We start from the raw sequence: 12,454 nt of genomic DNA on the forward strand, positions 1-12,454 counted from the left end.
TATTGAAAATACTGCGCGATTTTATTGTGTTCTCCATCACATTTTAATAGAGCCTTAGCTACAAACGAGCACAATGATGTCATGTCATTTTTGTCAGAGGAATTTAGGAGTTTTAGCAACCTGGGAAACAATAATTGACACTATAGATGAAACTGCCCATTATTTACTTTGAGAATCTAATAATTTCCTGACAATGGAGTCTTAACTGATGTCTTCAAATGTCCTGTACAAACACAGTCTATTAACCATTGCCATACACTTTCTCTATATTCCATACTATCCCCTACTATTCCCTGCAGTTCTAGTAAAAGCGACACAAATAGTAATATTAATAGTAGCTGCATATTGCATATGTTTCCTGAATCATGGTTGGTTTTTCACCAGCTTCAGTCCAAACACATGTAGATTGGGTTTAAGTTAAATGGATACTCTAAATTGACCCCAGGTGTGAAAGTGACCATTAATGGTTGTTTGTCTCTGTATGTTGACCCGACGCTGGCGACCTTTCCAGGGAAAATCCCACATTATGGCCTATGTCAACTATGTCCCATGTTCTGTCACCCTCCAAGAATAGATAAAAAACTGAAAAAGTCAGAAAGAAGGAAAGGACATGCACCAGTGACACATAACCTCAGTCTTTCTTTACCTGCGCCCCGACATATTAAATATGGAGTGTGAATTTGTTTATTAAAAGTGTTTATATATAAATTAACATGCAGCCACAGGCCATTAGATTATGAATCAGTCATATGGGGGGAAAGGTCAGAGGTTGACTGGGTCAGATCCGGGTCAGAAAGCCCAGATGGAGACTGTTGGGGACCTGCAGGAGCTCCAGAGCCTGCGGTGACGGGCAGAAAGGAAACGTGACCTGGAAACGATAATCCGTGTCCAGCATCATCTGTGTGGAGCCGTCCCGATCATGCACCAAGGACTGCAAACAAAAACAGGACATGTTCAATGAAGTGAAAGAAAAGCTAAGTGCATTAAAATATGAAAAAAGGAACAGCAGAGCTCACCTGAACCTTGCGGACAAATGAGGACGACACTCTTTTCTCAAAATCATCAATAGGTGTGTATGAATTCAAAATCTTGACAATCTACAAACACAAATTGAGTTTTATTCTATGGATGCTGGAGTTTTCAATCTTGAAAAACATATGACCCAGTGTGTGAGTGAATTAAAATACCTGAACAGGGTTGAGTTCAGTGCATTTGTCAGTGATCTCCTTGGCGTCATCGTCCGTGGACTTGTTGACTTGCAGCAGCCAGGCGGCCTGAGACAACGGCCTCAGAGTGTCTATAGCATTAGAGCTCTGAAGTTCCTTCTCCTTCAGCCACTCCTCCAGGTAGCTTATGTTACACCTAAACACACACAGAGACCTGGTTATAACATCTGTCCTGAGTGATCCATTTACAGGTGATCAGAGGTTGGTGACGCCATTATTTTCACTGTGTGAACACAAATGGGTCCTTGTGCTTGACCACCTACTCCGCTGACATCCTCTGACCCGCTGCAGTTTCATATAAAATCTTCTCAGCGACTATGTGTTGAATGGTTTTTTGACCAACTTTTTATGTTTCTTGAACTTCTTTTTGACTTTTATATTTCAAAACCAAAACCAAAATCCATCACAGACCTGATTTGCATTCCCTTCCTGCAGGAGCACATATCTTTGCGGAGCATGATGTTGTTGAGTGTGGTGGCCCCCACTTGGTAAAAGAGCTGTTTGACGGCCTGTTTGATGAGGCCCTGCTCCATGCCATGCTGGTTCATGGTGGAGTGGAAGACGCTGAGCTGCTGAATGATGGAGGAGATGCTGTAGGTCTCCGAGTCCTCGTAGATGCTGTTGGAACGTTTTCTGACGCCCGTCGGCTTCATGCTAGAAATCCCCTGTAAACTCTCGTGCTCCAACATACCAGGCACTGTGGGACAAGAAGCAAAGTTAAAGGCACTAATCCTGGGTGACCACTGTCAAAAAACTACAATGATAGACTGTGAGGAATACCGATCCCCGGAGTGATGCTCTTTTCCATGACTGTGATAAACTGATGGTAGATGTGGATGGCCAGGTCGCTGAGAATCTGTCTGTGCTCTGACAAATCAAAATTCTGCAAACAGTTCTTCTTCTGGCGGTCGGTATTTTGTTTCATGAACTCCTTCAGAGAAATAAAGAAGGTTAAGATATGACTGCAACTCTGTATGGCCGACATGAAGCACAACCGCCTAACCAGGTTCAACAGAGCAGATCCATACATACCTCCTCTCCGCTGTACTGCTTCAGACAGTTGAGCAGCTGATATGTGTTAGAGAGCCAGAAGGAGAGCAACTCAAAGTCTTTCGGGTAATCCTGCAACATAAAAACAGCAGCCGTGTTTTTGGAGAATTGTTTGGAGGTGTAGCATTTTATTGTGTTTTCTTCCCTGTTTGTTCATGGTTGATTTATCTGTTAGTTAGCAAGATTACGCAAAAACGACCTGGACAAATTACCATGTAAAAAAAAATCATTAAATTTGGATGTGTGCCTCAGGAGGCGGATTCAGGATATATATTTTTTTCTCACAGAATAATTCCTGGATCTTGACTTATTTAAAAAAAACAGACACATCAAGGGGACTGATATTTATGACTGTGTTGATTTTGGTGCAGATCCAAATAAAAATCCAGATGTAGTGAATTTAAATGTGGTTTCACAAGGAGACGGTTGGGCCTTGGTGGAGGTGTGTGCTATCCCAGTTGTATTTATTCAATTTGCAAATTTGTACTTTCCTCCCTTCCTTAGATCAACAACATTTCAAAGTCAAAATACAAGAGCCAAACTAAACTGCTGCCAAATTATTTTGTCACCTTAGATATGAACATGAGTAATAATCATTTCTCTGATCTACAGCGCAGATAAAGGCAAATAAACGTCTAATCCACCTCACCATGATGACCTTTTTGACAGAACAGATGATTGCATTCATCAGAGACTTGAGTTTGGCTTCGTCGTTCAGGTAGTCAGCGAAGCGGACGCACATGAAGACGATGTACGCTGGCAGACCCGGGATCATGTTGACCACCACACCCTTGGGCTTCAGGTCTATGGACAGATTGTGACATGATCATTATTTTTCATTTAGTTAAATCCTGCTTAAATTCAAAGAGGATCCCGCAGCAAGCAGAAAGAGAACATGACCATCTTAAAGAAACAGTCGAGAGGAAGAATACCAAGGATGATGTTCTGGATGAGCTTGGGTTCGTCCTCCCTCTTGTACTCCAACATGCCGAGGTACTCTTTAGGCAGTGCAGGTGCAGAACTTTGCTTGACTGTGTGAGAATCAAGGAAATTATTAATGAGGAGTTCTGTTGCTTTAGGTGATAATTCACAGCTTCAAGCCATAACGCTACCTTTCTGTGATGACTCAAAGCTTTTGATTTGATTCTGGAGTTTCTTTATTAATCGGTCTCTCTGGTCGAGCTGCTCCTCAAAGTCCTGGAAGTAAAGTAAAGTTTGTTATTGACTTTCTTGGAGACAAATGAAGAACCGACACACTTTTATCTACGCATACCATGTTCACTGCAGTTAACTGTGAAGTCTCCTCTCTCAGTTTACTCTTGGCCTCACTCTCCATCAGCTGCTGTCTCCTCAAGTGATCGTTCTCCTCTTCCAGATCCTCCACTTGGCTTTGAAGCTGCCTCTTCACCTCCTCCAGCACCTCAGCTTTCTCCTCAAAGTGTCTACAAAGCAACAAAACATCAGCCAAACTCAGAAATGTCCGTCCCATCTTCAATCAGGAAACAAACTCTGACCTGGATGTGTTACCTGCGTTGTGAGCTCTCTTCATTAATTTTTGCTTGAAGAATGTTGGTGATCTCCTCAGTTTTTTCTTTCAGGTGACATGGAAGAAACAACAACATAAGAAGCGGTACAATACTGAAACCATGTGTTGATATCATTGAAAAGAAGCAGATCTCAACTCTACCTGCCAACTCTCTGTTCAGCTCCTTTGCATTGAGCTCAAGTTCCTGTTTTTGTCTCTGCAGCTCTGACACCTGCAGTTTCAGCTCTGGTAGAACCTGTGGATCACGTCAAATAAGAAGAAGCACAATCACTTCACCTTCTGCACCTCATCTCTCCTTGGAAATAAAATACGGAATCAGTCAGTCATCATATTACGCACCGAGTTCTCGCTGCTGAGTCTGGACACTTCTTGGCGAATGTTCTCATTGACGTTACTTTTCTCCTGGAACAGGTTTTGCAGCTTGCTGTTCTCATTTTGAAGGTGGTCCACTTTCAATTGCAGGCCCTCCAGCTTGGTCTCATAGCCCTCCTTCTGCTCCCTCTGGTGGGTTTCCAGTATTCTGCCATCAAAGGTGGCACCAAGTCGAACAGTGTGAAGTTGTAGCCAGGTTTGTCACACAGACTTAAGGTCCCACTCCAGCAGCTTATTGCACCCACTACAACTCTTCTTTCTTCCTCAAAATTACATATTCAAAAGGTCTGTTCTGAAAAATTTCCCCTCAAGGCCTTAAAATGGCTTAAATGCACTTTTACACCTTCCTTCCTCATTTCTTGACTAGGATCTACCAATATGCTGATAAGGGCAAGTCCCTGCTCCCTGTCGCCCCACCCTCACAGCTCATCTGCAGCTGAGGAACCTTTGCCAGTAAATAGTCCCACCCTAAAGCGGATTGGTTTCTAAGGTTTGTGACATCACAAACCCTGGCTGTCTGAATCTGTTGTTTTCAGTGAGGGCCATATATGCAAATGTTTAAGCAACAATTCTTTGTTCTTCCATTGACTTCCAATCCATGCGAGTCAGGGGTGAATAAAACATTTGCTTCCTGTGGCGAGGCAACTGACAATATGGCTTTTCGTGGAGTTAAACTTTAATGAAATGTGAGGAAACACTAATTTCACTAAAGATATGTTTTTTATACTAAAAAAGGCACTAGGGGACAACCCTAACCCAAAATAATTGTTTTCTCTAGAGGGGGACTTTAATAGAGGTTATACTCAATGGATAAACTTCAAATGTTGACAGAAAAATATATACCTGGTAGCTTTCTGCAGTCCTTCAAAAGCTGCCAGCAAATCTTCAACCTCATAAATCTTCTCCGAGTCATTTGGAGTCAGCCTTCACACAAACAATGTGTGAGATTACAATTCAGATGAAGTATAATTACAAGAGAGAGAATAGGAAAATATTGAAAGAAGTTACCCCAAAAGAACCTCCTCTTCAACAACGCCGCCAAGAAGTTGTCTTGTAATCTCAGTCATTTTTGCTGCACAGAAATATTTTATATTATAAGCAAAATAGGATTTTCATTTGTGTCCTAGCATGAGGTCGAATCACATTTCTATAGAAAAGAATGTCACTCAGTAGAGCTCGTATCTCTACCAAAGCCCATCAGTCTCCTTAAATTCAATCAAGCTGCACTAGATCACACACACTCATAGATATCAGTCCCCCTAAATATGTTTTTCATACATAATCTCTGTTTTACCTCATAAGAAATTCCCCAAAACTATGAAAACTATCTCGCGAAGAAAATAAATTCCTGGATCCGCTCTCTTAATTGGATCTGCTTCAAAAGTTAATGGGTTCTTCCTTGGCTCCATCCCACCCTGCTGTCTCATCAGTCTACTGAATCAATAAAACTGATTCAGTAGTTTTTGTGTAATCTTGATTATAGACAGCCCAAAAAATCCAAACAGACAACAATGGAAACAGCAATGCAAACACTTGAAGGGGGGCTCAGGGTGTGTGTACATCCGACAAGGCGCACACAGACCAACAGGTAATAAGCGTCACTACATATGAAGTCTGTACCTCTTGCTTGTTCCGAGTGCTGCTTCATCTTGCGGTCCATGTTATTTCTCTGGTTCTGCAGGTTGTTCAGATCTCTGCGCAGCTCAGGAATGGTCTTGACTAGCTTCGTGAGCTGGAGGACCTGTTCCTGCAGGTCGGAGCTCACCTGGCCTTCCTCCTCCACCTTTCTGTGCAGAGTGACTCTCTCCTCCTTCAGTCTCTTGATCTCCTCCTTCAGAGCTTCCACCTCCTTCTCCTGGTCCTGTCTCTGGATCTCGATGTTGTTCTCTGCAATCCTGGAAGGAATCTCTCCCATTAATATTCTGAATAATCGATCAAGCAAAGATGTCTTTTTCCGTATATAACAAAATGTTGGTTTCTTACTTTCTTAGCCTTGCTTCAGTTTCTTTCTCGTCAAGAAGACTTCCCTTGATCACATCAAAGTTCTCTGCAGGAGAGTAAAACAGGTCAGAAATATGGTTTGAGGTATTTCAAAGAATAGGGTTGCTCCATCTCTATACTCTTACCTTTGGCCTCTTTGTTGGAAGCTTCAAACTTTTGGTTCAATTTCTTTTTTTCAAGGGTTATAACATTTATTTCCTGTCGAAGCTGTGCAATTGTCTAGAGTAAAAAAAAAATGCAGTATTATAAAGTCTCTTTCATCAGCAAACAAAAAACTGAAAAGACAAAACATAGCTAGAGCTTGGATGACACTCAATAGTGCTGATAGGCCTACCTCCACCAAGGCCCAACAGTCACCTTAAATTCAATCAAGCTGCACCAATTTCACACACTAAATGTTCTGAATTGTTATCGTCCAGAACATGTTTTCCTGAAGTTTCATAAAAACAGAACCTCCTCCTGACCTGAGTAGCATCTTCTTTCTCTTTCTTCTCTCTTGCCACCACAGACGCCTTCTGGCTGGTCGATTTCTCCAGCTGCGCCTCCACACCCTGAAGTCTGTCCACAGTCTGAGCGTGAGTACTGGCCAAACTGGTCAGTCTCTCCATCAACCCACGGCTCTCTTTATTCTGAGGGCAGGGGACGGGAATTCACAAAAAGTAATGTCTTCTAAATAAATAAATAAAAACACAGATAAAATAACTGGAATCATCTTTACCTGGTCTTCAATCTTCTTTCTGAGCTTCTGCACTCTGAATGAAAGCTGAACATTCATCACCAGCCTGCGCATGGTTTGGAATCGCCGTCGAGCCAGCCATGCTCTGGCGTACTTCTGGATAACCAGGGCTTTGTTCTCTTCTATCATCTGACAGGTAAGAAGGAGATGGCAGGGCATAAATCTCACATGAGGACAGTCTGGATTTCTATAAATGACACAAATGCTTCATGACTGATAACCCACTGACCTTCTTGTACCGTTTCCGGGCCATCCAGCCTCGTGTGAAGGCCTGGATGGTGACAGAGGCCAGACGGACTAACTGGTAGATCTGTCGCGTGCGGTATCCTCTCCAGTGCCTCTGGATCACCATTGTCGCCCATCCCCGCTTCAGAGTGGCAGCACTCACCATTTTGCTGGAGAAAAGAGAAATGGGAATGAATGAGACAACACTTGCTTATACAGTGGATAGAGCAATCAACCAGAAAGGCTCATACCGGATCGTCCTCTTTCCGCGGATGTACTGTTGGAGGATGATGGCCGCCTCTCTCATTCGCAGGTACTTCCTCCTCTGCTTCCACCCGCGGACGTGTTTCTGGATGGTAACGCTGGCTCCTCGAAGTCGGTCCAGACGCAGCTTCTCCAGATAAGCCACCTGACCCGCTCGGAAGAAGATCTTTGTGCGACCAAACTTGTACTGGTTGGGGTCCTGGAGATCAAGCCGTGACATCAAAGTGATACACAAACATATAGAGAGCAGTAATGCATGACGATATATTTAAATGGGAGAATTTAAAGAGGGAGTCAACCTGAATCAACCTCTGCAGCACATCTTTGCAGGTCTGTTTCTTGTCTCTGAGGTCCGACTCCTGGTGTGACATTAGGATACTGTATCGGCTGTAAAACTCAATATATGTCCACCTGCAAGTACAAGATTGTGTTACGCATTACAACACGGACATAACAACATGTGAATATTGTCATTTGGCTAATATGGCCTCATGCAGCAGAAAGTCACCTGGACGGATAGCTCTGTGCACTGACACGGATCGTTTCAAGGACGCCACAGGCTCGCAGCTGCTGCACGACCCTCCTGGAGTCGTATCTCAAAAAATAAAGTAATAAAGTAAATTAAACGCTAACTTAATGATTCAGTCAAACAGAGTAGATTGTGTCAACGATAGTCTTGTTAGTGCTCACTCAAATGGGAGTTTTTCATCGTTTGGCTTGATGCAGCGCACGTAGTGTGGGGTGGTAGCGTTCAGTGTCTCCATCAGCAAGGACAGGGAGCTGGAAAACTACATTTGACCATTAAATCAATGAGAAGGAACAAGTGGAAATTACAATTGCGTCCTTTATACACACGCAAATACAGGATTGGAGCTGCAACAATCTCCGGTGAGCAAAGACAGAGTAAACATGTTCACCTTATCTCCCACAGAGGCTCTCAGCTGCTTATTGGCTGGCTTCAGTCCGGGCCTGGCCGGCCTGACTTTGACTTTACTGTTCGCACTGCTTTTCTCCTCTTCGTGGAAAAAATGGGCCAGAAAAGGAAACTGATAACAGACACAAACATGGGAAATGTGTTAGAGTGAGAAAAACAATGCCACATGGAACCTGGGTTATAATATATATATATATATACATAAATATAATATATATAAAATAGGACTCTTGATTTACCTCACTGGCTCTCATTATATCCACCAGCTCTTCATAGAGAGTGTCTCTGTTCTTTTCCAGAAAACCTCTGCACTGATACTCCACCTGCAAAGTTTTAACATGACATCTCCAAGGAATCAAAAAGCATTACATCTTAATAACATTAACATAATTGTTGTGCTCCATCATTCGTTAATGTGTCTTTAAGGTTCCCCCAGATTCTACCTTGTCTGCGAAGTGTTGTATCACAAAAGCCTCGTTGGATAACCTGGGCTTCTCAAACAGGGGATTGGTGTCCATGTAGCTGTATAACTTCATCAGCCAGGTTTGGTCAGTGCCCTGAGGAAACTGTGGAGGGAGACATGTACGGCAGGAGGTTAATAAAAGGCAATCAAGTGGAAACTGAAAACTTGAACCGTGTAAGTCCAAATCGGGCTCTGACCAAGCATTCTTCATCAAGCAAGTCAAGGATCCCCATCTTTGCTTCGATCAGGTCAATGACAGGCTGGTTGTCATAGAAATCAATCAGCGTCCATGGGATGTCCTCTTTCATGTACTCCTCCTGCTCCAGCTTGAACACGTGCTGAAGGGAGGAGAAGCAGCAGAATGATCCTCTAAGCTGATAAAGACACGTGCGCTGTGCAATGATTTCTGCTTGATGGTTGCATACCAAGTTAAACTGCTGCTGAAGCTTTTCGTTTGCATAGTTGATACAAAACTGTTCGAAGCTGTTGATGTCAAAGGTTTCAAAGCTGCGAACAAAAGACGTCGAGTTCATGTCATGATACAAAAGCATTCAAGAGATGAATATATGAAGAAGAAGAAAGTGCTGCGTCCTCTTTACCCATAAATGTCCAAAACGCCTATGAAAGCGTGCTGTTTTCCAGGGACCTGCAGGGCTGTATTTATTCTGTTAATGATACAGTCAAAAAGGAGAGCGTAGATGTGCTTGGCGAGGGCGTCTCGGGCATTCACCGCCCGCTCCTTGGTCACCGGCTTCACCACCGTCTCCGCCACCAGAACGATCCTCCGGTGGCACAGCCAGCGCACCAACCCCTCCACACTTACAGCCAGTAACTCACAGCAGACGGCCAGGTGTGGGTCACTGAGCTGGAACACACAACAATGCAGTTCTGTATTCAACCTGGTTAATGGTTGAAGTTCTATTCAAAGAAGAATTCAAAGTGATTTGAGGCCCCGGAGAGTCATGACTCACGCTAACTGACGATTTGTCCTTTCCTGAGTCCTTGATCTCCACGTTCCCCAAATGCAGAATGGCTGCCAACACTTTGAACACGTCTGACTGAAAGTCTTCCTTCAGACCTGGAGAAGCCGAGGGAGGAAGGTTAAGCTCAAATAAACACCAGAGAAAAAGGGCGATTTATAGTCTGAGAGCTGGGAACTCTTTTTACCGAGCAGGGAGAAGGTCCGTCGAGTCTCCTCCATGTCTTTCTTGTCATCTACGCCTTCAATAGTGATGTCACCGCCAATGGATGTGTACCGGAAGTTATCTGCACTCACTGCAGGCAACAGGAATATATCATTTATTTAAATAATCACAAAATAAATGCATGTCTGAATGTGAGGCTTAAGTGAGTCAGAATAAACATCACAGCAATAAAACGGTTCAAGCTCCATCTGACACATGCAGTGTAAACACTCACACAGTCTCAGGCTCTTGAATTCCGGCAGCTGAGCACAGGAGCACATCTGGTAAAATATGTGATAGTTCCGCTCGTTGTCGGCCTGAATAATAGAAGAAAAAAGGAGAAAAACATTAATATGGATTAAATATTGGAAAACTAACGCTCAACAACATCCTCGTCTCGTACTCTACCTGAAAAACCACTCTGGACTTCTCCAGGAGGTAGGTCCTCATGTTTGCTCCAATGATGCGGTACCTCCTGTCAAAGCTGATCTCTGTGTATTTCCCAAATCGGCTGCTGTTGTCATTCCTGGTGGTTTTTGCATTTCCTATTGCCTGAGGCAGAACCAAGACATTTAGATCTATTTACCAACGATCATAAAAGATGTTCTCTTATCTTCATGAGATCATAAACAATGGAAGCCTAGTTGTCACAGTGCTGAAACATCGTTTGTTGCCTTGTGGCTCCTGGTGCAGTCAAACCATACCTCTGTTACTGGATTAGACGCCAGGACTTTGTCTTCAACTCGTGTGTTGCTGCCAGATTTGCTGACAATGGCAAAATATCTCATAGCGTAACGAGCAGACACAGTTTTACCAGCTCCAGACTCACCGCTGACGATGATAGACTGGTTCTTGTGGTTTCTGAGGAACAAGAGGTGTAAATCGCTGTTATGAGCAGACAGTTAAAAAGTAATAAAATGAAAAAGAAAGTGTTGACTGTGATCTGAGAGATTTTACTGTCCATTATATCATAACGCTAGCCTCAGGCATTTCTGTAAAATGTCTGCAGGAAGGTCTTGGTTTGTTTTCTATATCTGATGAATGACTTCAGTTCCTGTTTACACACAGAGTCTCTCACTGTTAAATCCCTATCGACAGCACAGTAACAACCTTTGTGTTTAATGTGTTAAAGGCAGTCAATAAAAAAAGTAATGTTTCACACGAGTAACATTGTGTATGAATTGTGCTCCAGCTTGATGACAGAATATGTATCTGTTCTTTGAAGGTGTCTTGAAGGCTTAATGCCGACTTGGTACATTTTCCTGAATGACACTTTATAAAAAGCATGTTCTCCATAGGTGCGGTGTGTACTCTACTTCATGTGACTCATTGGTTTTTATTTATTTACCTGGCCATCTGTTTGTAGGCCTCCTCTGCCACAGCGAATATATGAGGGTCCATGTCTCCCATGTTCTGGCCTGAGTAGGCATGAATGATTGCGTCTCCGTAGATAGGGAGCTGTTTGTAGGGATTTACGGCCACCAGTATAATACCTGAAAAATGAGGAAACAACACAGGTCAGGCCAAAAGCCAAAACACCTCAGTGCTTGGATATACAGTCAAACGCTTCCCGCGACAGTACCGCAGTAGGTGTAGATGATTCTGGACTCCACAAAGCGCACTCTGAGGTTGTGCAGAACGGCGGGTTCGTGGAGGTAACTGAGAGCGGTGAGGTCATTCTCCCCCACCAAGATGTCCGGGTTCCTGAGAGGAGGGAGGCGTGGAGTGGACGGGTCCAGAGGGTGGTGGTGCTTCTGTCACCGGGACACACGGGTCGGGTAAAAGAGTCAGGAAAGCTGTGGCGTTTGTTACATCGTGAAACACACTGCTGCATGTGATGGGATTCTGTACTCACTGTTCCATCTTCAAGGAGCAACTCGAGGACTTTATCTCCAGACTGAAAATCTCTCACTATCTCTGCTGATTTCCACACATGTTCTGCATCTGGAATCCACACTCTGTTGAACTGAGGGGGGGGAGATTATTAATTGTTTAATAATCAATTATTAAACAATATTCAACAAGAAACCTCTTCGGCAATGTCGGATATTAACTAGGTAAACTCCCAGGATCTTATTCTCTTAAGTTTAATGATTTGTTTCCTTCTATGTCATAAATTTAAAGAGATTCACATGTAAAAATATGAATTAAATTAAACATTTGAGTATTTTAGCTTTTACTTCCTTCAACACAACTTCCTCTACATGCATACAACTTGCCTGAGCACTGGGAAAGTTTCCATATGTCTCAGGGAGTGTGGACACAAGATCTCTACAGCATAAATGACAGGGATCTTTTCTCTTACCTCGGTGTACAGCTCCAGCAAAGCCATGTCTGTGCATTATTATGATGATTATTGATGTGAACTCCTCTTGTCTTAACATTTGTTTGTCACCTGTTGTATCACTTGTCCTGTGTCTGGTTAGCAACGATCCCCCGGTGACACCACAGTC

The 12,454-nt window shown here is 43.3% G+C and overlaps 1 protein-coding gene across 1 annotated transcript; it reads right to left on the reverse strand.

Moving 5' to 3' along the window:
- Positions 1–670: 670 nt before the first annotated feature.
- myo5c (myosin VC) lies at positions 671–12,452 on the reverse strand. Its single transcript, XM_053426912.1, has 40 exons — positions 12,307–12,452; positions 11,857–11,967; positions 11,584–11,755; positions 11,350–11,494; positions 10,706–10,862; positions 10,410–10,553; positions 10,237–10,318; positions 9,985–10,092; positions 9,789–9,895; positions 9,417–9,682; positions 9,243–9,324; positions 9,015–9,155; positions 8,798–8,920; positions 8,594–8,677; positions 8,338–8,466; positions 8,111–8,208; positions 7,929–8,015; positions 7,720–7,831; positions 7,408–7,619; positions 7,161–7,326; positions 6,914–7,060; positions 6,660–6,824; positions 6,321–6,414; positions 6,178–6,241; positions 5,815–6,089; positions 5,203–5,266; positions 5,038–5,118; positions 4,162–4,342; positions 3,964–4,057; positions 3,804–3,867; positions 3,550–3,718; positions 3,389–3,473; positions 3,209–3,307; positions 2,926–3,080; positions 2,259–2,348; positions 2,007–2,157; positions 1,638–1,923; positions 1,188–1,362; positions 1,017–1,097; positions 671–931 (listed from the first exon to the last, which is right to left on the reverse strand). The coding sequence occupies exons 1-40, from the start codon at positions 12,331–12,333 to the stop codon at positions 779–781; spliced, it is 5,226 nt and encodes a 1,741-aa protein (XP_053282887.1). The 5' UTR covers positions 12,334–12,452; the 3' UTR covers positions 671–778.
- Between the last annotated feature and the right edge of the window lie 2 nt (positions 12,453–12,454).

This window comes from Pleuronectes platessa, chromosome 7 (assembly GCF_947347685.1).
Source record: "Pleuronectes platessa chromosome 7, fPlePla1.1, whole genome shotgun sequence".
Classification (NCBI taxonomy): domain Eukaryota; kingdom Metazoa; phylum Chordata; class Actinopteri; order Pleuronectiformes; family Pleuronectidae; genus Pleuronectes; species Pleuronectes platessa.

Bases quoted from the DNA above. Each gene is read 5' to 3' on its own strand.
- myo5c (XM_053426912.1), bottom strand. From the start codon at position 12,333: ATGGCTTTGCTGGAGCTGTACACCGAG. The intron at 9,325-9,416 runs GTAAAGAGGACG...TTTTGTTCGCAG, and splicing joins GGCGTTTTGGACATTTATGG to CTTTGAAACCTTTGACATCA. The intron at 8,678-8,797 runs GTAGAATCTGGG...AAAACTTTGCAG, and splicing joins TACAACACTTCGCAGACAAG to GTGGAGTATCAGTGCAGAGG.